Source organism: Chelonia mydas, chromosome 26, assembly GCF_015237465.2.
Source record: "Chelonia mydas isolate rCheMyd1 chromosome 26, rCheMyd1.pri.v2, whole genome shotgun sequence".
NCBI lineage: Eukaryota > Metazoa > Chordata > Testudines > Cheloniidae > Chelonia > Chelonia mydas.
In genome coordinates, this window is record NC_057859.1 from 13,832,974 (window position 1) to 13,860,335 (window position 27,362).

Here is a 27,362-nt window from a genome sequence, read left to right on the forward strand (position 1 = left end):
CCCGAAGCCCCCTTCCCCTGCAGTGTCCCTGGCCATGTCTTAGGGGGTCGTATTTCCAGGGCTGGGCCTTGGGGCTGGTACCAGGGGAGGCCAGTGCTGGAGACCTGGTGCCTCCTGGGTGCCCTGGCACGAATGAATCCCTTTGTACCACTTCCTGTTTGGGGAGCTCCAGGTTGGGAACCCCCTTCGGTCCACATCCGCCGCCCCAGGCCCTGGCCTCGCCCCCCAGGTTCCAGGCCAAGCCAGCTGTTTGACGGTGGGTTTGTAGAAGCTCTGAGCAGGGGGTTGGACTGGGTGACCTCCTGAGGTCCCTTCCAACCCTGATCTTCTGTGATTCTATGACGCACAATCTGGCTTTAAGCAGAAGCCGAGATGCTGGGGTAGCGTTGGCCGGTGGCTCAGGCCCAGGAGTTCCTCCCACGGTGAGTCTTGCTGCGTTTCGTGCACGTTTCTCCCCTAGCCCCCTGGGAGGTTCTGAGAGCCTTCAGCCAAGGACCCATCTCAGCCCCCTGGGGCCGATACCTCACTACTGCCCCCACCCGGGCCCGCTCCTGCTATCCCCTGGGACAGAAAGGGAGAGAGACCGTGGTGCTCTCTTCTGTACCGTGTCCTCTTTCTGCCCTGTACCACGGTGCCCGCTGGCCTGGTGTGCCCACCCTTTGGGCTTCACCACGCTCTTCTCCGTAGCCCCAAATGCCAGGCGGGTGGGCTTAAGTTTTGCTTCCTAGTTACGAGTGCGAGTTCTGGGGATTCGCCAGCCGCTTGCCTGCGCCGTGGCTGCCAGCTGGAAAGTGCCAGGGAGGAAGAGCTCTGAGGCGGGGGTGAGACCAGCTCTCTTCCACTCCCAAAGAGCCCGGTCCCCCCCCCCAATCTCCTCCATGCCTTCAGCTGGCCAAAGACGTTCGCCTGATGTGTCTCGGGTGAGTCGGCTGAACGTCTCTTCCCCCCGCTCTTCATTAGCACAGGAACATTAGTGTGAAAACAGGATCTCGCCTGCTGCTCACGGGTCACGTCGGCGTGAGTCAGGCTTCGGGGGAGGCCAAGGGCTGGTCGGTGGCTCCCAGCTGAGAGCAGCCATGGCCCCTGGGGAGGGGAGGGGGGTACTAGGAGGCTGGCTTCGGCTTACTGAAAGGAAGATCAAGAGGTGACTTGAGCACAACGTCTAAGTACCTTCATGGGGAGAAAGTCCCGGCGCTAAAGGGCTCTTCAGGCTCGGGGAGAAAGGCAGACCCAAACCCGCCGGCTGGAGCTGAAACCAGACCAGTTCCAATCAGAAATCTTAGCAGCGGGGGCGACTAACCCCTGGAACGATCTCCCACAGGACATGGGGGATTCTCTCTTTCTGCAAGAAGCGCCCGTCAAGCCAGGCTGTTGGGCTCACTCCAGGAGTAACAGGGTGACTGTGTTCGATGAGCACAATGGTCCCTCCTGGCCTTAAACTCTGAATCGATGAACCCCTGGGAGAGGCAGGAAGCAAAGGGAACAGACAGAGCACAAGTCACCCTGGCTCCTGGCGCACTCCATGCTCTGTGCACGGTGCTGGCACCCACCGCCCTGGCTCCGCGTGGGCCCAGGGATGTTCCCCTCGGACCAGGCCAACGGGCGCACGAGGGAACGAGCGACTGGTGAGGAAGAGCCACCTCTGTAGCCAACTCCCGTTCACTCCCCCCGCCAGGACTCAGCCAGTGACAGGGCCACTCCCCACGGCCTGAAATGCCCCCTGTATTCCTCAACAACCTACCCCCGGGGAGGGCTTCTCCACCCCACACTGCCATGCCATCCAACTCTCCCGTCCCCATGCCCAGCCGGCTGGACTTGCCGCTGCCCAGGGAACAGCAGGCAACGCGGGACAGTGGCTGCGAAAAGGAAGCAGCTGGTGGGAAGATGTGGTCAGGGCTAAAGGGTGAATCCAGCGGCCAGTAGAAAATATCACACACCTGAGCCCTAGCTCCTTGCTGAATGGCAGAGCGTTTCCTCGCCCCCAGGGCGATCTATCCAACTCCAGTTCTTTCCTGCAGGGGTGGTGGGAGCCCCAGCCCCGGGGGAGGTTTAGCTCCGGCTGCTGGGCATTGCTCTGCTTTATCGCTCGGCTCTAAGGCAGGTCCCAGCTGGAGCCTTGACTGTCCCAAAAAAGCAGCAGGCTGGATCCAGCCCAACGCATGTCCCCCAGCGGGGGAAGGAGGGGCTCCTCGCAGAGTCACATACATGGGCACACAGTTGCTCAGATAAACACGTTTATTGTAAAGCAAGAGGGAGGCGGACAAATCCCAGTGCAGTCCCGTGTGGCGGCAACGGGGTGCCGGTCGCTGGCTGCCGGGTGCGGCTTGGAGCACGCTGCCAGCCTCTGGGGGGCTCACGGAGAGAATGAAGCAGGCTGCGCCCACCGCAGCCCGGGCAGCTGGAGCTGCTTGGCCTGTGGGCCGCCCCGGCCTGGGAAGAGACCCGCAGAAGAGGAGACAAGGAAGAACGAAGCGAGACTAACCGCTAGGTAGCCTCCAGGCTGAGGGAGAGGAGCTACGGTTACTGACCCAACCGGGCCTAAAGGAGAGGGGAGCCGGCCAGCAGAACACACAGGCTGGGCTCCTTTAAAGAGGCAGAGGAACTGAGTTAACCCAGGAGTAGGAGACCCCGCTGTGACGGCGAGGGGGCCAAGGGGCTATTCTAGGGGGTGGCCCCCAGTCACAGACGGGAAGGGGGTGTCGATCCCAGCCTGAAGTCCTGTGGGGCACACACACCCAGGCTGGCTGGGCTGCTCCACTCACGCTGGGGCCAGGGCAGGGCTAAACCAGCAGGACGTGGGGAACGGGCTGGGGGGCAGAGCAGGCTAAGTGGGGCTCGCCCAGCAAGACCGGTAGCAGAGCGGCAGTTGTCCATGGCGAGTGATCAGCGCTATCCAAATACATGGCTATGGGGATAGCTGCAAGCCCCCGCCCCCTTCCGCAATCGGGCCCTGCAGGGGGGTCCAGTGGGGCTCTGTGTTTAGGAGCCTGCCACGGCCGTTTGGAGCTGCTTCCAACTTTGCCAAACTGCAGCCCTTCAGGCTGAAATCGTCCACAGCAGCGGCAGGCGGCCCCAGGCTGAATGTGGCTGGAAAGTTTCAGCCGCAGGCGGCCCCAGACCTGAGGCTAGGGGAAAATACCGTGGCCACATTCCAGAATTCGGCACCCTTGTCTTTAAGACGCTCTAAAGCTCGCGCAGTTTGGAGCAGGGACTTGAAATTCGGCAGGGGGGCGGCTCTGGAGTCAGGGAGGGGCCTTTTGACGTCCCCCTTAAAATCCACACTAATTTGGACAAACAAACAAACAAACAAACCAACCAACCACAGCTCGCACGTGCCCGGTAGACTTCTTAGCAGCTAAATTCCCCCCAAGCTGAGCAGCACTGCAAGGGCGCCTCGGAGCTGCGTCAGGTCCGCGCACCTGAGCGGAGGGCAGAGAGCCTCTCGCCTGCGCTCTCAGGGTACGTCTACACTGCAGCTGGGCACACGCCGCCCGAGCGGGACTTGAGCTAGCAAACCAGTGTGACCACGGAGGCTGGGGCGCTCAAGCCCAACTCAGCCCACTGCTGCAGGAGCTGCAGCGCCCGCCCCGCTGGGTCTAGAGCAACAGACTCCTGCTTGAGCCGCTCGACGCGTCTGCCGGAGTTGGGAAGCTTGCTCCCGGCTGCAGTGTAGACACACCTTAACGACCCCCGGCGGCTGGGCCCCCGCAGCATGGAGGAGGCTGCCCAATGGATATGGAGAGGGGACAAGCGCCAGACCAGCAGGGGGGAACGGACTGGCATAAGGAGCCAAAGGTGGGTGCCGATGGGGAGTGAAGGGCAAGTGGGACTGGGGGTTTGAGTAGACTGGGGGCCGGGGGGGACGGGAAGTCAGTAGGGTGAGCAGGGGAAGATGGATATGGAGCTGGGGGTGCGGGGGACTGGCTGGGCAAGAAAACCGGTGCTGAGTCAGTGGGACAGGGAAAGGAGACAGATCTGACAAGGATGCAGGGGGAGAACTGGTATCAGCGGGGCGGAGACTGGGACAAGAAGCCTGCAAGGGGGGTGGGGGGCACAGCTTGGGACTCAGCGCCAGTGGGGAGGGGGCAGAGGGGGGGAGAACAGATGGAGGGGGAAGAGAGAACAGATAAGGAGCCAGGAGGAAGGGCAACTGGGACTGGCTGGGCAAGGAGCTGAGGGGCGAAGAGCCTGGGAGTTGGAGGCAGATTAGAATGGGCTGGGCACAGAGCCTGGGACTGTCATAAGAAGCCTGAGGAGTGAAGATCGGCTAGGCTAGGGGAGGAGAGTGGGACCGGGGCAGGGAAGATCCAGACTGGAACAAGGCCAGTTTGGAAGGGACAGAGCAGGAGGAGTCAGGCTTGGGGGCAAAGTAAGTTGTGCCCACAAAATTCCTCTCCCGCACCTGGAACCCAGGAGTCCCGAGTCTCACTGTTCCTCTGCTGTCTGCAAATAGCTGTAAAACCCACTGGCAGAGCACCCCATCCCCCTCTCATACTGGTCCACAACCTACTACTGCTATCAGTCGGTCCGTTAGCTCAAGCAGCAGAGGTCTGGGGCAGGATTTACAGGTTTCAACCCTGCTGATGGGGAGCCAATATGATTCCACATGCTGGAATTCCTGTTGGGTTTGTTTCCAGCTTGTTCTTATAAGACCCTAGGAAGTTACACACACACACACACACCCCTAGGTGCAAGGAACATGATTACGGTCGCAAATCAAAAGCTAGGAAATGCCCAAATGAAGGTTGCCTAGACAACCTTAATTCAGCCCCCGGTGTGTGTGCATTAGGATATGGTCTTTAAGGACACAGTCACATACGATTATTTCCGCTGAGTCCCGTGGGGCTTGCTGCTACAGCAGGTACGGGCAGCCGGCAGGTGGCCGGTTTTCCAGGCTCTGACCCTCCTTGGAGAAGCGGGGCATCCGTGTGTTTTCTTGGCGATGGAGAGGACACAGGATGCAGCGGTCTGAGCGCCTGGCTTTAACGCCTCCCAAGGTCAGGGGAGCAGCGGCAGACCAGCCCCACCGTATCTTGCTTCAGCAGCTACATTGCTGACCACTACGCTGGCTAGACAGACACCCGCTAGCTCTGCCCACCCACTCATGCTGTACCCATGCTGCCACCCCGGCCGCCATGACCACCCTGCCCCTTTTAGCACCAGACCTTGAGCAGAGCTCAGATGTGGCTGCCAGGCTGGGAAGTTCACCCCACTAGTTTTGGGTGCCCAATGCAGCGCCCCTAGGGCTCGGTTTCCAGACTCCCAAGCCAAGCAAAGACAGCGGGAGCTGCAGGCGCTTGCTGCCTCTGGAAATCAGCCCCCCGGTGCTTTAGGCACCCAAAGCTGGGCTGACTTCACAATGTGAGCCCTAGGGGGTGGTGTATATAAGCTTATATTTGCAAAGGCTGGCACAGGGCAGGCCTGGCCCCCTGATCTCTGCCATAGCTGAAAACCTTGTTAATAGAACCAGCAACTCACAGAACCCCAGCTGCCGAGGCCAGTGGAGAACGGGACACGTGCGGATAGATGCGTGGGCGCAGACTGCCACACTTGGTCCGAGGCCCAGGCTTTGCAGGTGTACAGCGCTTGGGGCATGGCATGGTTTGCACCATCTCCACTACCAGGTGTCTGAGGCTGCAGCTCTTCCCTCCCGCTGCCAGCGCCCTGGGGTCCCCCTTAGAGACGCCCACCACCAGCAAGGACAGATCAGCCACTTTTAAACGGGGCCGCAGAGCCATGGGGCAGAGCTGCCATCTCGGGGGCGGGGGGTGTCAGGCACGGGGGGCTGGGACGGGCTCCCCAAAAGCAAGAAAGACAAACTTCAAAGTCACCTCAACAAGCATCATCTATTCCTGAAAAACAACAGCTGCCTAGGTTCCCCCCCCGCCCCCCCCCCAGCAGCAACCGGGGCCATCGCCAGCGAGAGAGAAAGGGAAACGCTACCAGCAGCCGCTGGTTGCCGTGGTGACAGAGGACGTCGTTCTGCGTTTGCTCGGCTTGCCCCACATGCATCTCAAACACAACACGCTGGCATGGGGGAAGGAAGCACTCACGCTCCCCCCGCCCCCCCCAACCACACCCCCGCCCCAGCCGGTTGGCGGCTGGCTGTTTGCAAACAGCCCCCGGGGGCAGCGCGAGGATAAAGGGGCGGCCGGACGTCACTCGTGGGAACAGGCAGAGGGGGAAGCCCAGGCTTGGCCCCCGCGCTAGCTGGCTACACACAGTGGCGCTGCTGGCCTTGGCCTCGCGATCCCAAGCGTGGATGTGATTTTCCCTTCCGCGCCGGGCGTCGTCAAAACTGCACGGCCCCCGGGGAGATGTTGAACATGGCGGGGTCGAACTTCTGGCCCCGGAACGGGGAGCCTTCTACGTCCCAGCCCTTCTTCAGCATCTCGTGCACCTTCTGAAAACGCAACGCACTTGAGTCAAGTCTACGGAGGAAATACACAGCTGACGGAGACACGGTCCCACCACCCAGGCTGGTCTCAATGCCCCACCGGTCTCTGCCATTCCCCAGCCGGGGGCCACCACCCCTTCGCCTCAATCAAGTGCCTCACAACCCTCAGGCTTGTTCAGCTGTCTCCAAGGAACGAGTTTAAGGAACCCCCCAAGTCAGCTCCGCGCCCGGCCTTCCCAGCAGCCTGCAGACTCAGGGAGCGGCTCAGCTCAGGGGCTGCGCCAAAGAACAGAGAACCACGAGGTCCCCGCTCACTTCCCAGAGAGCTTTGCACGTCAACACCAAGCCGAAAGGTGCCTCCTGCTTTGGTCTCTCCGCCTCACAGAGCCACCGGGCTGGGCTCCCGAGCAACGAGGGAGTCGCATGACAGACCTGCACCCACTTGCTTCTGGGTGCAGCTCAGCTGGTTAGGAATGAATGATCTCGGACCTGCATACTGGGCGACTGCCTCTCCCCCACTCCCGGCCGTGAGGGACCAGACGCCCTCTTCCTGTCGGTCCTTGACCAGCCCTCTCCAGAATGGCCGGCAGGGCTCTCAGAGGACCGCGGGCTATGGAACGCATGCCGGGTGGGCTGCGAGGACTGGGAGTTGGTGACTTGCAGGGTACGGAGTGAGGCTCGCCTACACAGGAGAGCGTGGGAGAGGCGTGTGGGGAAAACGATGCTTGCTGAGGTCCAACGGGTGCGTGTCTGTGTGTGTGTGTGTGTGATGGAGGAGTCAGCATTGCCACACAGGACACAATGTCCAGGCAGCAAATGGCAAGAGGGTGGTGCTCAGTTCCCCGGAGATGGCTCATGGAGTGGGATCCATTAGGGGCAGAGCAGCCGGGGCCCTTCAGGAAGCCAGGGTAGGTCTACCGCCCCAGCAGTCACGCTGGGCAAGAGGAGGGATAGCGTTTGCTGCTAAGTCCCCGCTCAGTCCAGCCAGCCACAGCCATCCCCTAGTGCCTGGGCGCAGTGTCAGAATAAAGCCATCAGCAAGGATCTGCCCGGCCAGCTGACATCCTGCTTCCCCGCAAGCTGCGAAGGACCTACCAGCTCATGGCTCTGGGGCTTGCCCTGCAGTTTCTGGTGGTAGTCGAAGGTCAGTCTGTCCAGCACGGCATGCTCCTCTTCGTCCACCGTGGCCATTGAACGCTCCTTGTTGATCTTATCGATGTCGATCGGCTCCTCTCCCTCCAGGATGGCACTCCACCAGTACTCCCCCACCTTGTTCAGGTTGATCTGGGGACAAAGACAGGCCAAAAGCACCGTCAGCCCAGCAAGCAAGAGACAAGGTGCAGCCAGCCAGCCAGGCCTGGGCCCGGAGTGGAGCCCAGTCCAGGAGTCACTGCTCTAGGCGAGGCATGAGCAAGCTAGGCAAGAAATGAGGTCTCCCCATGGAGCGTCAGTGCCTGTAGGAGCAGGGGCAGTCCAGCTTGCCCAGAAGCAGCCCTATAAAAGCTCCTCAATGGCTTTTCACTGGCCAGGCTTTCACCCCAGTGAATCAACAGGCTGGCAGCTCCCAGTCAAGGGGGCGGAATAAATATAGAGCAACAGATGTTCTTCTGCAACCAGATATGCACAAGGAAATAAAATTAAATGATTGTTCTGAACCGCCCCGGCCCCCGGAAATCTTCGGGCTAAACTACATTTATCACCCACCTCTGACCCCTTCACCTGCACTCTGCCCACGAACCCGCTACCGTGGGGCTACTGCTGGCATCCCAAACGGCTCAGTGGCTGCAGAGCAAACCCAGCCCACTCCATGTACCTGATTTCCTTCTTTCCCTCCCAAACACTGAATTTAGCTTCCAAAGATAGGCTAGCCCAAGGCTCAGGAGTCCCCGAGGGTTCGAAATGGGTACTATATACAGCTAGAAAAGAGAGACTCTAGCTTTCCAGTGGGGGTCACAGGACAACGGATTCGCGCCCCGGCCATTAACACCACATTTATGTACTGAAAAGCTGCTTACATCATTTTGAGATGGTGCACGTTTTCTTTGCTGTCGAGTTGCCTTGTGGGAACTCTCAGCACCATGTGGGGAAGATGAAGGCTTCATGGGCACTCACTTGGGGTGGGGGTGGGGGAATGACTGTTGTCATGAGTTATGTGCCCATCCCAAGTCTTTACACCCTCCCACATCAACAACTATTCACTGTGCGGCTTCTGCTCAACCATCGCTGCACCAGCTGCAGCCCTGCCCACTGAAGGGGATGTTCCCCCTGCTAGCAAGAAGCAGTGCCCTGGCGGACATTTTACCATGCCAGCAAAGACTGCCATCCAGCATGGCCAGTGAAAAGCCGTTGAGGAGCTTTTATAGAGCTGCCTCTGGGCAAGCTGGGCTGCCCCTGCTCCTACAGGCACTGACGCTCCGTGGGGAGACCTCATTTCTTGCCTAGCTTGCTCATGCCTCGCCTAGACATGCACGGCTGCCAGGGTGTGCCCCCCACTATGTACTGTCACAGAGGGAAAGGGATTTACCATGCTACGCACTACCATGTATCCCAGGAGAGCTGGGTCGGGGGAGACCTCTGCCTCATTCACTCTTCCTTCAGACGCTACCTAATCCAGGATTCTGGTTCTCTGCACTGGATCTACTCGGAGTTCCTCTCTCTTTCCTTCTACACCCTTAATACTAGTATTTCCGTTTTATGAAGAGAACTAAGGCACAGAGCGGGGACCAGATTTACCCAACATCATGCTGAGTTAGTGACCGCGGTGGGAGTGGAACCCTAGAGTCCTGGTTCTAGCCATTAGGTAATGCTCCCCCACCCATGTGGGCCTCTGGCAGTGTAGATCTGTAAGGGGGGGGGCGGTTCGCTCTAACCATTCCAGATTCTCTCTGCATCCCAGCCCACACGTAGGAAAGCGAACGGAGGGGCTGGCTTGCACATGCCCTTTAACGGGGAGTGGTGTCTCCCTTCACACACAATGCCAGTCTGTTCTAATGACAAGTTGGTGGGTTGCTTGACTCCACATGGTGAGTTTTTTAACCTGTCCTTCCATAGCAATTCTTAACGACCAACCCTCCCCACCACAGGGCCAGCTGGTTTTGCAGCCAAGCAGTGCAGGACATCCAGGATTCTCGTTCATAGGATCTCCTTCAAAGAGGCTTAGGGCTAGCAGTCTCTCCCCTAACCACACTCTAAGCACGGCAGGTGTCTCTCTGGAGAGCCAGCTCACATGCCCCCCGTCCAGTCCAGCAGACGCATCAAAACCTGAATTAAGAAATGGCTCGAGAACTCGGGGGCATAACTGGAGCTTCCTGATTGGCTGGCAGTGATGTCATCCCCAGGTCTGTGAGGCCAATAATTCTCAGGCCCTGACGTTTATTTGAATGGATAGATTCCATTTCATAACCGCCGTGACGCGAGGCCATGCATTTCACAGCCACCGCTGAACTGGGAACGGCTTCAATGCCTGCCGTCGTGGTGCAGCCCCACCTGAGGTGGGCCAGAACCACCTGGCAATGGGGTTATGTCAGGCAAAGGCTGGAGTGCTGATAAAAGACAACCGTGTGTTGACAGGGCTGAGCGAGGAGGAATCGCCTCTAGCCGCCCATAGGCTCAGAGCGGCGGGACCTGTCAGACGCCCCCCTTGATTAAGAAATTCAGACCCTCTCCGAGCCAGCTGACGACTCTGCTCATGTGCAGCCCAGAGAGGAGCCCTCAGCGTGGAGATTTCACATTTCACTAACCCAGAAAAGAGAGTCCTGCCTCAACTCCCTCCCATGCACGAGCGGGGGCGGGGAGGAGGCTGAAATGTCACACGCTTTTAGCTGCCGCCCCTGCTCGGTGGGAGTGCCTGCCCCTGCGTGTGTGATGCAGAATCTGCTCTGTGACAGGAGACGGGGCCAGGCGTGCGTCTGAAGGAACGGCAAGCAGGCGGGGAAAACAGCGCCATGTGAAGACAGTCACCAACTTCAGAGACAGCCCCAGCAGCTCTGCCGACAGCCAGCAGAACAGGGGTGAGGGCGTGCTATAGCCTGGGCTGTAGTCATGGCCGGTGGGGGGACGACACAGCAGAGCCAGGTGAGGGAGAAATGTACGTGTGTAAACATCACATTTAGACGAACATGGAAGCAGGAGTGGGGAATCCGATGCAGACAGGAGCTCCTAGTAATCAGTATTTCTCTCGCTCACCGTGCTGGGCCAGCCAAGATGTTTTTTTCCCAGTGTGTTTTTTATTTTAACAATAATCTCAGCGGTGAAGAAGATACATGGTGTGCATTGGCACCTCTGCAAGATCATCAATAAAGTCAGACAATACAATTTAGTCAATGCTCTCAACAGCTCCGGCGGGGAAACATGGGCAGAAGCGAACAGCTATTAAAGTTATGAAGCAAGGAGATTTTCTCCCGAGCAAAGAAAAGAAGCCGATTAACAAAGGAGAGGATGGCGGGCGCATTTTGGGATCAAGCCCTCTGGGCAAGGGGAGCCAGGAAAATATTCCAACACAGATAGCACTGGTGATTCCAGCCAAACTGGCCCATTCCTTCTCCTGGTCATTGCACGGTTTGGCTTTAGAGACAGAGGAAAGACTGCCGAACTGTAAGCCATAGGCGCGTCAACCTGCAGGTGACTAAGCTGGGTACAGCTGGACTCTCCCTTCCATTAGGGATCTCTGCATTTAGGAGCAGCAATCAGGGCCTGGTGTAGTCCACGGCCATGGCGTCTGCTGCAGAACCATGCTCCAGAACCTAAGCTTTTATGATTAGTCTTTAATTACACGTACAAGTCCTGTTTTTTCCCCACAGCACCCCTGCCTCATTCGGCAGGATGGACGGTGCTCACTTACTGAGCAGCTAACCAATATTTCGTTTTATCTCTACCGTCCAGGCCCTATTTACGGCACACGGGTCAAACCCTGCTCGGAAGGCAGAATTCTTAATTTCCTCCTGGACGTTTCTATGGCGCTCCTCACTCCAGTAGCTGAAGGGTCCACAGACACCAATGAACTGAACTTCACGTGTGTGCACGCATGGGGCATTATCCCCATTTTACAGAGGGGGAACTGAGGCACAGAGAGATTAAGGACAAGAGTGTCCATTCGTTACAGGTGCCCAATTTGAGGTGTCTATGGCACGAAAGGAGTAGGCATTATAGAGCACGTCATACGTGCCAAGCACAGCTCCCAACGACTTCAGTTGCAGCTGTGAGTGCTCAGGACTCCTGCGAATCAGACCCCAGCATCTCAAGTTGGGCACCTGGAAGATGAGGAACACAGGCAGTGACCTGCAGTGAAAAGCTGGGAGTAAGTGACTTGCCCAGCCTCACATAGGAATGCTGTGGCAGGGGCAGGGATTAATTCATCTCTACAAGGCAGCGTTCAACTGCCAAAACCACAAGGCCAGGCTTTATTCCTGCAGTCGCCTGCTCCATTCACTACACACCTTCCAATTTCAGCGAGAAGTGAGGCAGGGGTCCTAAACCTTTTTCTTTCTGAGGCTCCCCCCGCAACCACCACCATGCTATACAACTCCATGGCCCGGGGGGGGTGGGGAGGACCTCGGGCACAGGCGTCATTTGACTTCTATTTTGGGAGGACAGAGGCTAGCGGGGCTCGAGCCAGCTCTGCACGGTGGGGTGCAGAGAGGGAGTGTCACCTCCACCCCCTGACTCACTTAAGCAGGCCACCCAGCCTGTCTGGGTTGGGGGGTGGGTAACCAAAAATTATAACTCAAAGGTGGAGGGGCTTAGCTCAAAAAAGTTTGAAAACAGTTTAGGGTGCAGGCAGGGGGGTGGCAAGGGGCTGTGTGCAGACAGGGGGTAGCTCAAGGTGCAGGGAGTGCGTAGCTGGGGCTGTGGGCGGGCAGGGGTACTCAGGATGCAGAGAGGGGGTAGCTTAGGGTGTAGGGAGAGAGGTATTAGGGGCTGTGTGCTGGGAGGATTCCCCTGGGGTCCCTGTTCCCAGAGGGGTCTGCCAGCCACGGAGCTCCTACCAGCTGCCTCTGCGGGAGCAAAGGGGGCTGGGAGCTGAGGAGCAGCTTGAACCCGGGACACCAGCAGGAGACAAGGGAACGCTGCGGCTGCCTGCTCCATGGCACCAGCTTCCTGCCTCCAACCTGGCCAGAGGATGGGGAGACGAGATGGGTGGGGGGGTGGGTGAAGCTGCCCCAGGACTGCTGTGCTCTTGCACTGCAGGTTTTTTTTTTTTTTGGGCGGGGGGGGGGGGAATGCCCTCCATGCTCCCAACTCTGCCCATGGGCTCAGGGCTTGTGCCCAACAGGGAGCTCCGGGGCTCTGGGATTCAGCCCCGTGTCTGTCAGCTTCAGCCCCTGACTTCAACCCTGCAGGGGGCGCTGGAGCTCTGGGTTTCAGCCGCAGTGCCCTGCAGACCCCTTGAAAGGGCTCGCGGACCCCCGATTGAGCACCCCCTGCCACAGACAACAGATTCATTAAGGGTTGATCCTGTCCCACTGTAAAAAAAAAAAAAAAAAAAAGGGAGTTTTGCCCTTGGGTTCAAAGGGAGGAGTGTACCCTTCCTACACAATCCTAAACCATTCCCTGAGCACTGTCCCACCCTGTCAACTGAATGAAGCCGGGACCTGTGGGAAGAGAGAGCACGTGCTCATGTATTGAAGACTATCATAACGCAGACACACGAGGGGGCTCAACCGCCCCGCAAACCACAACACACACGGCCCAAAAGATGGGTTTTGCAATTCCACAGTTGGGGCAGCAACAAGAGAACTGAATCGCATTGCGAAGAGAAATCCTGACCTGTCTGCACTGTTCGTTTCCCTTTCGAATTCAATGCAAATCAGAACCTTTGCGCATTGATTCTTAGACCCTAAGGCCAGAAGGGACCATTGTGACCGCCTAAGTCTGATTCCTGTATAACAAACCATGGGACTTCCCTGAAGCTGCTCCAGGACTTCCAGCTGATGGCTGAATTCAGCACTTTGGGGTCCCAGAAACCCTGAGTCTTTCTGCAGGACTGAGGGCCAGACTGCTGCTGAGCGTAGAGCCAGCCCTTTATGCGTCTAGAGTGCCTTTCAACCAGAGGGGCCCCAGAGCCCCTTACGGGCTGCAAGAAGAGTCATTCACCTGTGGTTGAAATGGAGGGAGACGGCAGCAGCTGAGCTGGTTTATAAGAGGGAACCAGCACAGCACCTTCTAGAACTGGAGCTTCATTTTGCCCCCCTAAAGGTCCTGAAGTTGCCAGAGTGGATACTGAGGGCCTGCAGGAGTTAACCCCTCCTGGTGTGAATGTGTTATTGCTACAACACAGTGTGCTCAGAGCTGTACAAAGCCATGAGGCGGCCAGGGAAAGGACCTGGACTGTAAGTAAGGGAAAGCAATAGACACAGGGACCCAGATCCTCAAAGGTATTGAGGTGTCTAACTTCCCTTGGCTTCAAGGGGACTTAGGCACCTCACCTTTGAGGATCTGAGGGACCAGTCACCAGGGATTCAGGTAAGACTCTTGCTGAGAGGAACGAGGTGTAAGCTGAACAGATGGAGCAGAGCGGGGAAGCCTGGTCAGGCTGGGTGAGGAAAGAGGTTCCAAGCACAAGGGACGGATGACGGGACGAGATTGGACATGAGACAAGAATGAGGCCTTGGACACAGGAATAAAACCGATTGAAGGGAGCGAAGCACTGAGGAGGCAAAACATGACTCCGAGAAGCCTGATGCTGATGTGGATTCTGTCTGTCTCAGCCGAAAGACAGCACACCAGCCCACTGCCCCGTGAAGGGACACAAGGTTGATGTCAGCTCAGGAGGGCAGAGCACCACTTCCTTGCACCAGTCCCTGCAGCAGAGCGCCTCTCCCAGGGGCACCGGGGTCAGCACCCACTATCCCAAGAACCAGAGGGTTTACCGTAGGTGGGAGGTTTCCCATCAAGTACTGACTGGGCCCCACTCTTGGTTAGCTTGTCGCAGTGGTCCGGATCCTGCAAGACCGGCTGTGCTGGGATATGAACGGGAGGGAGGAAGCAAAAGGCTTTTTAAAAATAACATCCCAGGGGGAGGGAGAGAACAAGGTAGGAAGGGGAACAAATTACAGGGCTGAAGTACTAAATGCCAACTTCACTTCAGCTCCCGCTAGAGAAGAATGTCAGTAATGAGCAATCAGGTAGCACAGAAGGAGGTGAGCAGCTAAACGAGAGAAGCAGCAGAATAGTTGAAGAGCAAGTGAGGGAATATCTGGAGGGTGGGGAGCCTGCTTAAAAATCAGCAGGCTCCCGCGGAAGCTACTCGGGACTTTGAAGGAATTAACGTGGAGCTGTTGCCAACTGCTCATGGAAGGCAGGAGAGGTGTTGGGGCAGCTTTCGATACGGGATCAGAGGAGATCTAGGGAAGTGGAGATCAATTATTAACATTGCCCCCCGTAGCTCCCTGGGTGCTACGCAGACGAGTGCTTTCATAGCTCTTCTAGGCAGGACTTTGTAACCAATTCAAACGGCCTGGCTAGCGAACATTGGGGACGGGGCGGGAGGGGACGTGTTGTGCACAACACCGAGCACAGGTTTCTAAAAACAGCTCGTGCAAATCTATTTTAATCTCACTGTTTGACAAGCTAACTGGTGTAATGGAGAAGGGGAACGCAGAGGAGATTATACACAGGACCAGGAGTTTGCAAAGGCACTTCACACAGTGTCACATGACAGTCACAGAGAAACGAGAAAGATACAGGCTAGCTAGGATCGCAAAGCTGGAGAGACGATAAAAATGGAGCTTAGGTGTTTGTAGAGCACTGGTCCAGCTATCATCCAAGCACTAAGAGGCGTCAGGAAACGGTAAGGGATAGAGAATTAGGTTGGGAAATTACAGCCATTGGATTTCTTCCTTTGCTGGACCAGGACTCTAAAGGGTTTCACAAACATGCTGGAGAAGAGGATGGAAAATACATTGATCTTTAGTCCAGTCACCTGCAAACTTGATATAATTAAACAAGACACTGCAGTGGTGCTCCTTTTAGGCGGAGAAGAATAAAGGGAGCATTGAGGAGGATAAATGCAGAGGGAACCAGTATAAGAAACAGGAGGATGAAATGGTCAAACAGGTGGACCGTGGCAGTGATTATAGGACAGTGGACTATAGGACAGTGAAACAGAGAGGTGTACAGGAAAGCAGCTAGGATGGGATGGATGGATTACAAGGGAAATTAACCCCATTAGCCCTGTTTGTATTTACTAATAAGCAGGAGAAAATAGGGAAAAGAAATGTTGAATAAGAAGAGCAGGGTAAGGCAGAGAGATGGTGCAGGATGGGGCGAGGAAGCTGGAAGTGAGATGAGGAACATGCGGCAGGAAGGTAGAAGGTACAGAAAAGGGAGCTGGAGAAGCAGACGAGGAGACACCCTGTGTAATCAAAGAGATGCAGGGCATGGGGAGCACTGCAACCCTTTGCTTATATACTTACCTGGCGCACCATGAGAGGGGCATGGCAGGGTCCATGGGCTAAGGGAAAGTACATACCTACACCCTGGAAAACTGAGGCTGCAGGGAGATGAGATTGTGGAAGGTAAAGGGAGCCTGCACAGGAGAGAGACGAAATCTCTCCAACTAAGATATTTCAGGATTTCAACTGAAAAGAAATCAGTCTGAACAGCAGACTGACCCACGCAGTACAGCCAGACCGCTGGAAGCGGAGCAGACATCACCACCCTGAATAGGCAGATGGCCCTAGCCTCAGTTATGGTCTGGCTAGAATGGCTGAGACACTAGAAGCCACCTGAGAGACAGAGCGGGTGAGGTCAGATCTTTTATTGGACGAACTGCTGCTGGTGAGAGACATGAGCTTTTGAGCTCACCCACCTTGTCTCTTTAATAGCCTGGGACCAACCTGGCTACAACAACACTGCCTCCAACTCGAAGCCACCTTTCTTACCAATCTTGTCCCTGCTCCCAACGTCTGCAAGAGGGAAATGGCTGCTGTGAGCCTGAGTGCGCACAGAACCAGCTCTGCGCGTGGGGCTCCACTGATGCGTGCTCACCTCAGACAGCATGCTGTGCACCTGTTTGTTTTCTGTGCGGCGGGCAATCGCGTGTCGCTGAGCTCAGTAACTCCTAACCCTTTCCCCACAATGAGCCCACAGAGCAGCGCTGAGGAGAAGGTTGGACTATTGCTGCCAATGCGCCAGCTGGGGGAACGCTGCAAAGATCCCCCACAAAGGGTCACTTGACATGTTATGAGTTTGCTTTGGCTGCTCTCGCTTCCTGTGAGCGCGGCTGTGACAGAGCGAGTTTGGCCAGCACGAACATCTGTGGGAAATAAAACTTTAGAGTGCGATGCTGTGAATTCACCACCACCGTCTTTTAAATGGGCAAGTGCTGCAGAAGGACGAGCTCGTGTGCTCAACCAATCGCAATCCAGAAACAATACCAGGCGGTTTACCTAACCCGTACAGCTCACGTACCAAATGCTCGCAGGGAGCCTGTGTGCAAGCAAAAGTTACACCAATTCATTAACAAATGGTTGAATTGCAAACAATGAATGAATCTGAGGAACCAGCAGACCACTCGTGTCTATTCTGTGAGCAGCAAAGGAGACAGTCCTGCTTGAGAATTACTCACTAGTCTCCAATTACGTTCAAGTGTAATTTCATCTATTGCCTTTTTGCCCTGAACCCCACACTCCCACCATCAATATGTTAGAAGACAGCTGGAGATTCTCAGAATCCTCCATCGTTTTCACTCACATATGGCCTGAACCAGCTTGTTCAAGACAATGAAAGACTCTCTTCAACTCCAACAGGAGCTGGAGAAGGCCCTTGATCCTACCTCACCACCTTGCTGTCCCCTTCCTCCTCCAAATCACTGTTATTTAACACACACAAGTCCCCTTACTGACCTGGGAACTCCCATGACTAACCTTTGCACAATCTGCAAAGCTCCTACAGAATGTCTTTGTTTCTTATTTGTTTTCCTTATTCATCTAGTAGGGACCTTATTAAAACCTTTTTTGGAAAATCGAAGTAAATTACATCGCTGTTATCTGCTACTTTAACCTTCTCCAAAGACATGACAGGTTAGAAGATAGGGTTCTCTCTCACAAAGGCTATCCAAGAGTTATACAATTCTTTGGTTAGATTTCCAGTTTTCCTAGCACTACCTATCACAGGGTTTTATACAGCTGCCCATCACTGTAGTCTCAGAGGGCCTTCCACGTAACACCATCAGCAACAGTGCTCTCCCTAGTGGATGTCATGATACTGAGGTGTCTCCTCAGTCTTCCAGCTGGCTGCTTACCATTTTCCATTACCTCCTTGGGGAGGGAGGTATCCCTCTAGTGACCCAAAATCTGGTGGTACAATGGAGCAGTCCTCTCCCCCAGATTGCAGGAAGCTATGCAGAGACTCAAGAAAGGGGCTTTTTGTCCATCTGTGCAACATCATCTGCTATTCCTGATGTCAGAGCCGGCCACACTTTGTACATTTCCTCCCAGAGAGGAGCACAGCCAGGCCCAAAGGAAGGTCACTTGCTCTCCTTGCAGAAAGATTTAACATTGCCACTTGCTACCACCTGAGCAACAAGATTAACTACAACGACGTGGTCCCTTCAAACAGATTTCTTTATAACTCTGGGACACTCCTTCCCTATGCAGCCCCCTCTGTGCCAGAGCCTGAGCCTAGGGGTGGCCACAGACCCTTCTTCCATCTGATTCCTACACCTTCAATGCAACCTGGCCTGCTCTCCTCTAGAAGCCTCGGGTCTAAAGACTCACTGGATGCGAGGACATCAATGGCAAGAAGTGGCCAGTTCCTTCATTTATCCTTGTAATGGCTCAGCACATGTGCGAGGATGGTCCACACTGAGGGCATTTCACAGCAGTGGGATGCCTACATTGGAACAGCACCATGACTGGCATCAGAGCTTTTTTTTGACTAATTTCCACTACATAGCAGGGGGGACTTAGGAGGACCAGCTGGCCAGATGTGGCTGCAACACTTGTTGGTTCCCATCCATGAGGAGGAGAAGCCATGGGAGACCTCCCTCAGTCAGCTGGCTCTGAGCCAATGATTACACCCCAGGTGCTGCAGCCAGTCAGTATCGGAGACAGCCGGTGCATGCGGAAGTAGGGCACTGATGTTAGCTGCTCCAAGTGTCCCCATCCAGGCTTCACTGAGCAGCTTTTTCACCTTGGGCAGAGAGGGCCAATAACATCCCACCCCACCCCACCCCAACTTCTGCTGGATCAAGATCAGCGGTGGGAAAGCAATTTTTTTAAATGGGCATTTGCACCCGCTCCACCCTAGGCTCTCCCCAGGCTAACAATGGTTTTCAGCGGCCATTGAAAAGGACAGCTCTCGTCACTCCACACAGGCTCGCATTGCCAGCAAAGTCACCAGCTCCAGGACAGTCTGCAAGAACCCGTCCTACAAACTATATCCGTAACAGCAAGGAGGACACTCAACACTGGCTCCCCTGCCCCTAGGCGCCCTACCCCACCTCCCTCTCCTGCCCCCAACCCCCCTCTCCAGCCTCTATGCCCCCTCCTGACTCCAGCCCTCCACCCCCAACCCTCCCTCCTCTCCTAAGCCCCAACCAATCAAAAATGAGGAAATGAATAAAGTGTAAACAAACCAGTGCAAACCCCTGCCCCAAGCAGAGTTTTGACCCCAGAAGGAGACATGCCAGAGACTCCATGAAATCCACTAGGCACTTGGCTATTTCTATGGATTTTATGTGGAAGGTGCCCAGATATTACAGCCATGGGCAGCCAGATAAAAGCCTAAGCAAGACAGGGCTGACAAAACTGCCAGGTGGCCAGGGCCCTGGGGATCCTCTTCTGGACGAGGCTGCTGCAGGCTGGGAGGCAAGACAGTTGAGGCCACCGTGGTGACGTTTGGGCACTGACTGCTGGTACGCACTGGAAATGTGACAACAATGTGAAGTTCTCCTTGTAATCAGCTGCCAGTTGGTTAAATCTGCAGAATTGCCCAGTTAACACTCTAGAAATAAAGGGGAGGAGCTCAGAGCACCCGGATTAGCAGGGACTACGGCTCCCACCACTTGTGCCGACCAATGCTCATCTCTAATAAGTATCAGCATAATGCCACAAATGTGCACGGCATGTCAGAGGTTAAGGCAGGGGAGAGACACAGTCCCTGCCTCAAAGAACTTCTAGTCTAAATAAGATGACACAGGACAGGGGAGAGACAGAGAGAGGGGAGGGTTGGAAGGAATCACGTGACGCACATTACAGAACTGTTGGATCACGCACACAGGTTTCAGTGGTAACGGAGGTAGGGCAAGACAGGAGTAAACAGCAGAGGGGAGAGCCAGCAGGATTCAAGGAGGGATCTGAAGGAGGAGAACGAGGAGGGATGGGGTTCCAGGCACAGGAAAGGAGAGACGCACCCAACAAGGTGAGCAGAGCGAGCAGAGCTCAGGAGCAAGAGAGGAGAGACAGCAGAAGCTAGGGCACAGGGGTGGGGAGTTCGAACTTGCTGTAGGAAGAGCCATGCAGCCAGTGAAGGGATGTGGGGGGAGTGGAAACATGAGTCATTTGCAGAGGGAGGCAAGGGATCAATTCAGCATTTGGTTGGTAGAGCCAAATCAGGCCCCTTGATTTGGCAAAGGCTTCTACCACCCTGGCTTTGCAGACTGCTGCTTCTTGGTCAAAGGGCAAGGACACAAAGCCAACGTGCGTGTGCTCCTGCTCTCCTGCTGAGTGACTTCGAGAAGGGGGTGCCCAAAAGAGGCAGCTCTTACCAAGATGCACTTCCCTGGTTCCAGACTCCATAGGGAACTCTCCGTGTTGATCTTGTGGGTGAGTCTCCCTTCCATGAGGACACGCTGGCTGCTCCCCTCCAGCACGGCCACACGAATTGAGCTGCTGCTGAGATCCACAAACACCTGGAAGGAGAGAGACAAGGAAATCAAAAGGGCCATTCCCTCCTGCTTTCTCCCCCCGTGTTTGCTGGGGCGGGGAAGGGGGTCGAGTGCACTCATTGGGGATGAGAGGAAAGCAATCAGATCTTTATATAGCAGGGAGGCAGGGAATCCTGCCACAGCTTGAGGGAGATGGAAAACCATGTACATAGAGTCATTTACTCTACTGGGGACTTCTTTGTGTGCCCTTTGCCTTTGCTGCAGTTAGAGTGCATGCCTCACCAGCTTTGAGAACAGGGGAATGAGGAGGGGATTTCTGTTCTGCGAAGGGTTCCACAGGGTTGAAGTGTGTCTCTCTCTTTCCATGAATTCTTCACTCTTGTGCTTCACACTGCTAAAGACAAAGCGTACTTGCTGGGTTTGCAGGGGAGATACCTTGGCATGTGCTTTAACGTCGACACCTGCAACTGCTGGAGATTCCAGAATCAACCCAAAGAACAGCATGAAAATTGTGATCTTGGGTTGGTCCTACGCCTCCTGCTGCATCTGTGGTAGGCTTGGAGAGCATGTGGGTCACGGGGGTGGGGGCAGAACATGCCTATGGCATGCTGCCCCTGCTACAGCACAGATTAGGACAGGGCAGGAAATGGAAGCAAGGAGCGCTGACGGCAAAGTCAAGAAAGGTTTTATTCCTGGCATGCCCTCTACAGGAATGAGGCCAGGTCCCTCACACAGCAGCAGTGCTGCCATATGGGAGACCCTGATCAGACCTGCTGTGGAGGGGACATGCTTCTTGGAGACAACTGCTGGCTTGGTTCATGGAGTGGTGTTACTTTCAGTCTCAAAAGAGACCATCTGTTCTTTCTTCTGCAGCCTCAAGCTGCAGTCACTGAAGAAAGGGATCTGGGGGAGCCCTGCTCTCCCTCGAAAACAACAAAGGGTGCACTAACATATTCAGGAAAGGGAACTGCCCAATCTTTCAAATACTGCCTTAGCGCTGAGGCAAGGGAGTTACTGCTAGATTTGCCTGCACACTCTCCCAGAGTTCCCCCAGATTCTGCTCTGCAGTTCTCATCTGAAATGTTATTACATTATCCATTACCTAGGTGATTTCTAGTGACTCAGTGCGGGCAGGGGATAGACTGAAGCTGCTCCAGTCAGGGACTGCACCACAATTGCATTTGATAGATGCCACAGAGATAAAACAAAAAAATGAGCCACTTCTGACACGTCCCTTGGAGACCTGGAGAGGAGCTGAGAACACCCAGTGCACACAATGGAGGGGGAAACAGGGAAAGCAAGAGCCACTAAGCTTAAATACTGTTAACCCGGACTGTGCAAGAGGGCTGTATCTAAAATACCCAAGTGTGAGCTGACTGGAGTCTCTAAATCAAACAAAAGGCCCATTGAGAGGAGCCCAAATGGAAATTCAGGAAGAAAGGAGAAGGGGTGGGAGAACTGGATGGCTTAGGGGACTGGTAACGGCACCAAGTCTCCTGGTTCGATCCAGCCCAGGACAGACATGACTGGAAGTAAATTTCTATCTGACAGATGTTTGTGGACCTTTGTGAACAGAGCTCAGGGAATCCACATCCCACACAGCCCCTCAGAGAGGCCTCTCCACAGAGCCAGCTTCCTATTTCATCCCTGGAGACGGGCCCCGCCAAGGCAGGCCAAAAGCCTTTTAGAAGAGGGTTGTGAAGAGAGCCCGGCTGCTGCTCCGTGGACAGAGGGTTTTAGCTTGGCTCCTTTCATTCGTAACTCTCAGAGTTGAGGGAAGACAGGACCGTCAGAGGTTTAACCACAGGCAGCTTCTAAGCAGAATTAGTGCTGCTGGGTACTGCTGCCACAACATGGCCTAGAAAAAGCCGGCAGCCTCTAAAGGGGAGGTCAGTGACTTAGCCACAGTTCAGCAAACAAATGAATCCTTAAACAAGCCTGCAATCCCTTTAGTATGAGGTGGCTAAAAGAGAAGCCACTTGAGGCTGGATGTACTTCCCCAAGTGACCTCTTAGGAACAACGAGACACAAACTTGGCCAGGATAAGTGTGCCCAGGACCTGAGAAGTTTACAGCAACATTTCAAAGAAGATCAGACTCAGGAAGATGCCAGGAGGTGGTGAGCATGCCAGGAAAGGAGTATTACATTTAATAAAGTCAATGGAGTATGGCTTCTCGTATTTGAAATGACACCTATTAGAGACTATAGGGCAGGGAACAGCTCGGGGGAGAGTTTGCTGAGATTGTGGAGAGACCCAGAGCAGATGGAGAGGCGTTCCAAGCTGATCTTTTAAGTGATATGGCACCAGGATTCCCCGGATGGATGTGACTTACTGTTTCATTGCGGGAGCTCTGGATCTATAAGCACTCCTGGGCTAAAGACAAGAGAGACCCTGATACAACACAATTAGGCTCCAAGAATAGGAACATTTATTGAAAATTTTTTCTCTCCCAGTTCAGATCCATTAACCAATGGGCTCTCAGCCTGAATATATATAGTCAAAACCAGACCTGTCAGTCACTGATATAGAAGGATTTGGCCAACCACACCAAAGAATGGACAAGTTGAGACTGTTTCCATAGCACAGGATAAGGTGGACTGACATTTCCGAACAAGCAATGACCTGAGTTCCAACAGCAGAGCACACCACCATGAACTAATCAATGAGCCAAACAGGCCAAAGAAATACTCTAAACAAGGGAGGGCTGGATCTGTAGACCTTGGAACGCAGAGAAAGGAAATTTTCAATAAATCAGAATAAGTTTTCCGATTCTACTAGTCCCACAGATCCTTTAACGAAGGGGATTTTTACAGCACTACACCTTCAGGGAGGGTTCTGAGCAAACAGAACTACAGGGGGTTAAATTCCTTCTCCACTCCTGGGATGTCACAATGGGGCACACCCTCCTACCAAAGGCAGCACCTGCTGAGGCTTAGCGTGAGGGCTGCTACCGCTCTCAGAGAGCGGGCTTTGATGCTGGTTGCTGGACAGAGACTCTCTGACGTCTCGGCCTCATGGATGCACCATTTTAACCATCTTGAAACAGCAGATTTTGATACTTTTTCCTTTTAGATGCCAGGTGGTGAAGAATAAACAGCGCATTGAACTTGGGACTCCTGCAGGCAGTGGATGTAGATCTTGAGGGCTCTAGACCAGCTGTTCTCTTGGGCAAGATGGCTTTGGACAAAACAGGGAGAACAATTTTCCAGGCTCAATGAGTTAACTTTTGGGATACAGCCCAAGTCGTTCAAAGAACCACCCCACCGCTGCGGAATGTGCAGCGGCGTTCCTCAGTAGATCAGGCCCTACAGTCTCGTGCTTTCTGGGCAAAGGTGATAGCTACCAGGGAGGCCACCTTGATGGAAAAGAAATACATGATTACATTCCTGAAGGGCTTGCAGCCCCACCTCCCAGCTATTTCAATGCTTAGCCAAAACCGGCCCCTGGATTCAGAGCAGCTGGCTAAACTGCAGCCAAGCAAGACTGAAGCAATGTTGGTGGGAAGAAGTTGTGATTTTAAGATCCCCCACTGCAAAGTGCATCAGCCCTTCAGATTGTTAAACTAGCCTGGAGCCTTGGGGCCCTTTTTAGCTCCTCTGGGCTACTGGATGTCCAAGGAGCCGCAGAAATGCCACACCTGCACCTGCGATGGGCCAGTTGATTGGGCCCCATCCAAACACACACACTCTTGGCCACAATGACTCATGCATTTGGAGACTTCTAGGCTTGATGATTGCAATTCATATCCAGAATGACACCACATGCCCTGAGGAAGCTCCAACAAACACAGAACACAGCAACCAATCTGCTTAGCAATTCAGGTCACCGTGATCTCATCACCTCATGGCTCTGCTCTCTGCAGTTGCGCCCCATTAAATATAGAGAGCGATTCAAGGTCTCTGTCCCTGATGCTCAAAGTCCCCCATGAGATTGCCCTAACTGCCTCTGCCCCAACCACCACAACTTCCCACGACAACTCCATTCCACTGGAGTCACGAACGATGGGATCCAAGAGTGCGGGAGACAGAACTTTCACCGGAGCCGCGCTGAGACTATGAAACTAACTCCCACAAGAGAGCATAACGACTGTGGGCCTTGCTGAGTTCAGAACTCAGCTCTTCCATGTCGCTTTCAGCCCCAATAATTTCTTCGCACACAAATACACCCACACACACCCGCACCAAGCAAGCAAGCAAACAAAAAAAACCTATGAACTAATCCAGCTAATTCTCCTACAGGCTGGGAAGGAAGAAAGATTGTCATTGTTATTTCTATGTTCAAGTTCTGGGGAGGCACTCATACTAATGTGATGGGGGGGCCTACAAGCAATCAGAGTTCAAGATGAGAGAGAGGAACCTCTACCCTCCCAGTCTCCTGCTGCTGCTCCTCCAGGGACAGTCCAGGGACAGCTACATTTAAGCTTGCCTGAGCCAAAATGCCATAGCAACCGTCCTAAATCAAAAGTTAATCATGTTTAAAATGAGATTTTAAATCACCTTTGGTGCTGGGCACTAGTTCGCAGCCAAGGAAGGCCAGTGAAGTGCATTTTAATCTCACTTTACTTGGGCTTTTTTGCTGCAAGGTAGCAAAAGAATAAGCTTATTTGTAGAACGTGGGTGAACACTTCCAGTTTGTAAGATGTCGTCATTCACAAATTCTATGTCCATTTACTTTCAAATTTGGTAGAAAAATTCTACTTTGACCCCTGACCTAGCCTACCATTTTTGACGTAGATACGGACATTTTTGTGGATTTTAGAGTGGGTCAAGATCTGGTTTAAATGAAAACTCAGCTGCAACCTTAGCTGTGTCGTTGCTTCCATGACACGGGAAGAGGGGGTGACATTACCATGTGCGTGAACTGCTTCGCTACAGTGCTCATGGCACCTCCTGCTACTGAGGAGGGAAGTGCATGCTAGAAACCCACCACTGATGGGTCAGATGTTACTGTCACCTCTGAATAGCTGGGGTCAGCCACAGCTTAGCTCACAGCCACACAGCTCGCAGACTGGTGGCCTCACTCCAACGCTCCCAGGGCCCTTGCCCACATCAGGGAATGTGGCGGTGCTGCAGGTTAGAAAGATCTGCAGTTTCTGTGCCGCGGGACCAGGACCGGATGAGAAGACACGAATGGTGTCACTTCCTGTTTCCCTCCCCCAGCCAACCCCTTCTTGACCCTGCAAAATGCTGCTTTTACATTGTGAGGCTCCTGAGGAGGAAAGGACTGAACCTGAGAGTTTCCATGCCTATCCCCAGGACACCCCTTCCTGCAGCAGAGGGCCATGCCTGTGTTCACACACATGCTGCCTTGCCTTGCCTTGCCCAGAACTCCTGCCTCCCATCTAAACCTCGGCACGGCGCTGTGGGAAAGCCTGTAGAGCAAGCTGCACGAGCAACTCCATCCAGCACCAAGTGCCATAATCTATATCCTCTTCCGAAAGTGACAGAACACTTGGAAACATTCATTAAGATTCAACCCTCCGTGGGGCAGATGAGGGCGAAAACAGAGATTACTTGACCCACCTCTGACATGCAGCCACTTCTGCAGTGGGGCCAGGCCAGCTGTTTAACAGCATGCGGCATCACTACACAATTGTGTAGGACAATAAATGAAGAGATCTCAAATCCAGTTGAAACTGCAGGGGTGTTTGGAGAGGAAGAAGAGGTGGTGGAATCTGGACAGGACGCTGGGGCTTACACCTTGACCCTTGCAATAAATGCCTTGGGAATGTTAAGGAACACCAGTCATCGGGAGCTCAATTTTACATCTCATTTGAAGGACAGCACATTCAGCCACACAGCACTTCCTGAATCGTGCTGGGGAATTGACTCAGAACTAGCTCACAGGGAAGACCACGCTTAACAAGCCACCAACACCACTCCTACAGATCCTCGGTGGTCTCCCATTCACCTTGATCCTGCTTAGTTTATGAGATCTGAAGAGAACATGGCACAAGACGGGAGCATCTGTGAGCAGGTCATGTTGGGCTTTCCTGATCACGATCTAGCCAACCAGCTCTGGGAGAGACAGACCATCTTTAATCCAGTTCAGTTTCCTGATTACCAAGATTAGTCTCTGCAGTGGAATTGGGCTGACATCTGGCAAATGTATTTGCATGCAGGGAAAGGCGAAGTAATGTAAACTGAGCTAAAAAATAACATGAAGTGACTACATCAGCCATTAAACTCTGCTGCCAGGGACCGCAGGATCACCCCCAAGGTCATGCTGGGATGTTCATTAAAAGGAAAGGCGGGAAAAAGAAAAAGAAAAGAACGACAAGCCAGAGTTTTATTTATGCCCCTCTTTCTTCTAAGCAGAGTGAACACTAACCCTTTCCTCTCTCTCTGCTGTCCCTTCTCTAGCTGCCAGCGGCCTTCAGCTCATGGTGCAAAAGGGGGTTGGAGGATCCATCAGAATGAAGGGTGGCTCTTGCAGTGCACCCATGCAGTACCAGAGTTCAGGACCTCCCATGCGAGGACGCCGCTCCTTCAAGCTAGTGGCACTGTATGCAAACAGCACTGTGCTTTCAAGTCAGGCCCAGAACTTCACCAGCCTGAAGGCTGTTCCCAAAGAGGAAAAGCCCCTCACTGCAAAACAAGGTAGAAGCAGGTTTTGTTTTCCCAGACCTAGCAAGAAATGGTTCTGGTTCATTTTATAGACCCTGTAGAAAAAGGGTGTCTTGGGTGCCCCCTGCTGGCCCCGCAGCAGCAGTTAGCCACATTCTCCCTAGGTCTGTGCTGCCACTGTCAATTATGCTGATGCACCAAACAAAGCTATTTTGGATACGGAGCTATGTAGGCTGAAGCTGGTGAACAAAACCGACTGTGCTCATTTCAGCTGCCCTGAAAACAGAGGGGAAGGAAAAAAAAAAAAAACAAAAAAAAACGTATTTCCCAAATGGAAAAATACAAAGTCAGTGGGGGCCTCTTTAAAGGCTTCTAGGACAACGGAAAGTAAAAATAAACCTCTGGCTCGAACAGCCAGTCTGCGCACCCCTCCCCGAACCCACCCCCACCAATAAGATCAGAGAGTGGGAACAAACCGAAAAGGGGTGTGATTTACATTGGCTACCCCAAACCCACTGTCCAGCCCAGCAATGAGATGCTCATAGGGCATCAGCGGGAGAGAAGAGAGTG

The 27,362-nt window shown here is 54.2% G+C and overlaps 1 protein-coding gene across 1 annotated transcript in view; it reads right to left on the minus strand.

The window, feature by feature from the left end:
* Nucleotides 1–2,221: 2,221 nt before the first annotated feature.
* NUDCD3 (NudC domain containing 3) overlaps nucleotides 2,222–27,362 on the minus strand; it is a 61,988-nt gene continuing 36,847 nt past the window's right edge. Inside the window, exons 4-6 of the mRNA XM_007072419.4 lie at nucleotides 20,106–20,249; nucleotides 7,493–7,681; nucleotides 2,222–6,403 (exon numbers count right to left, since the gene is read on the minus strand). Coding sequence (XP_007072481.3) covers nucleotides 6,293–6,403; nucleotides 7,493–7,681; nucleotides 20,106–20,249 — 444 coding nt within the window. The 3' untranslated portion in view covers nucleotides 2,222–6,292. The remainder of the gene's footprint in view (nucleotides 6,404–7,492; nucleotides 7,682–20,105; nucleotides 20,250–27,362) is intronic.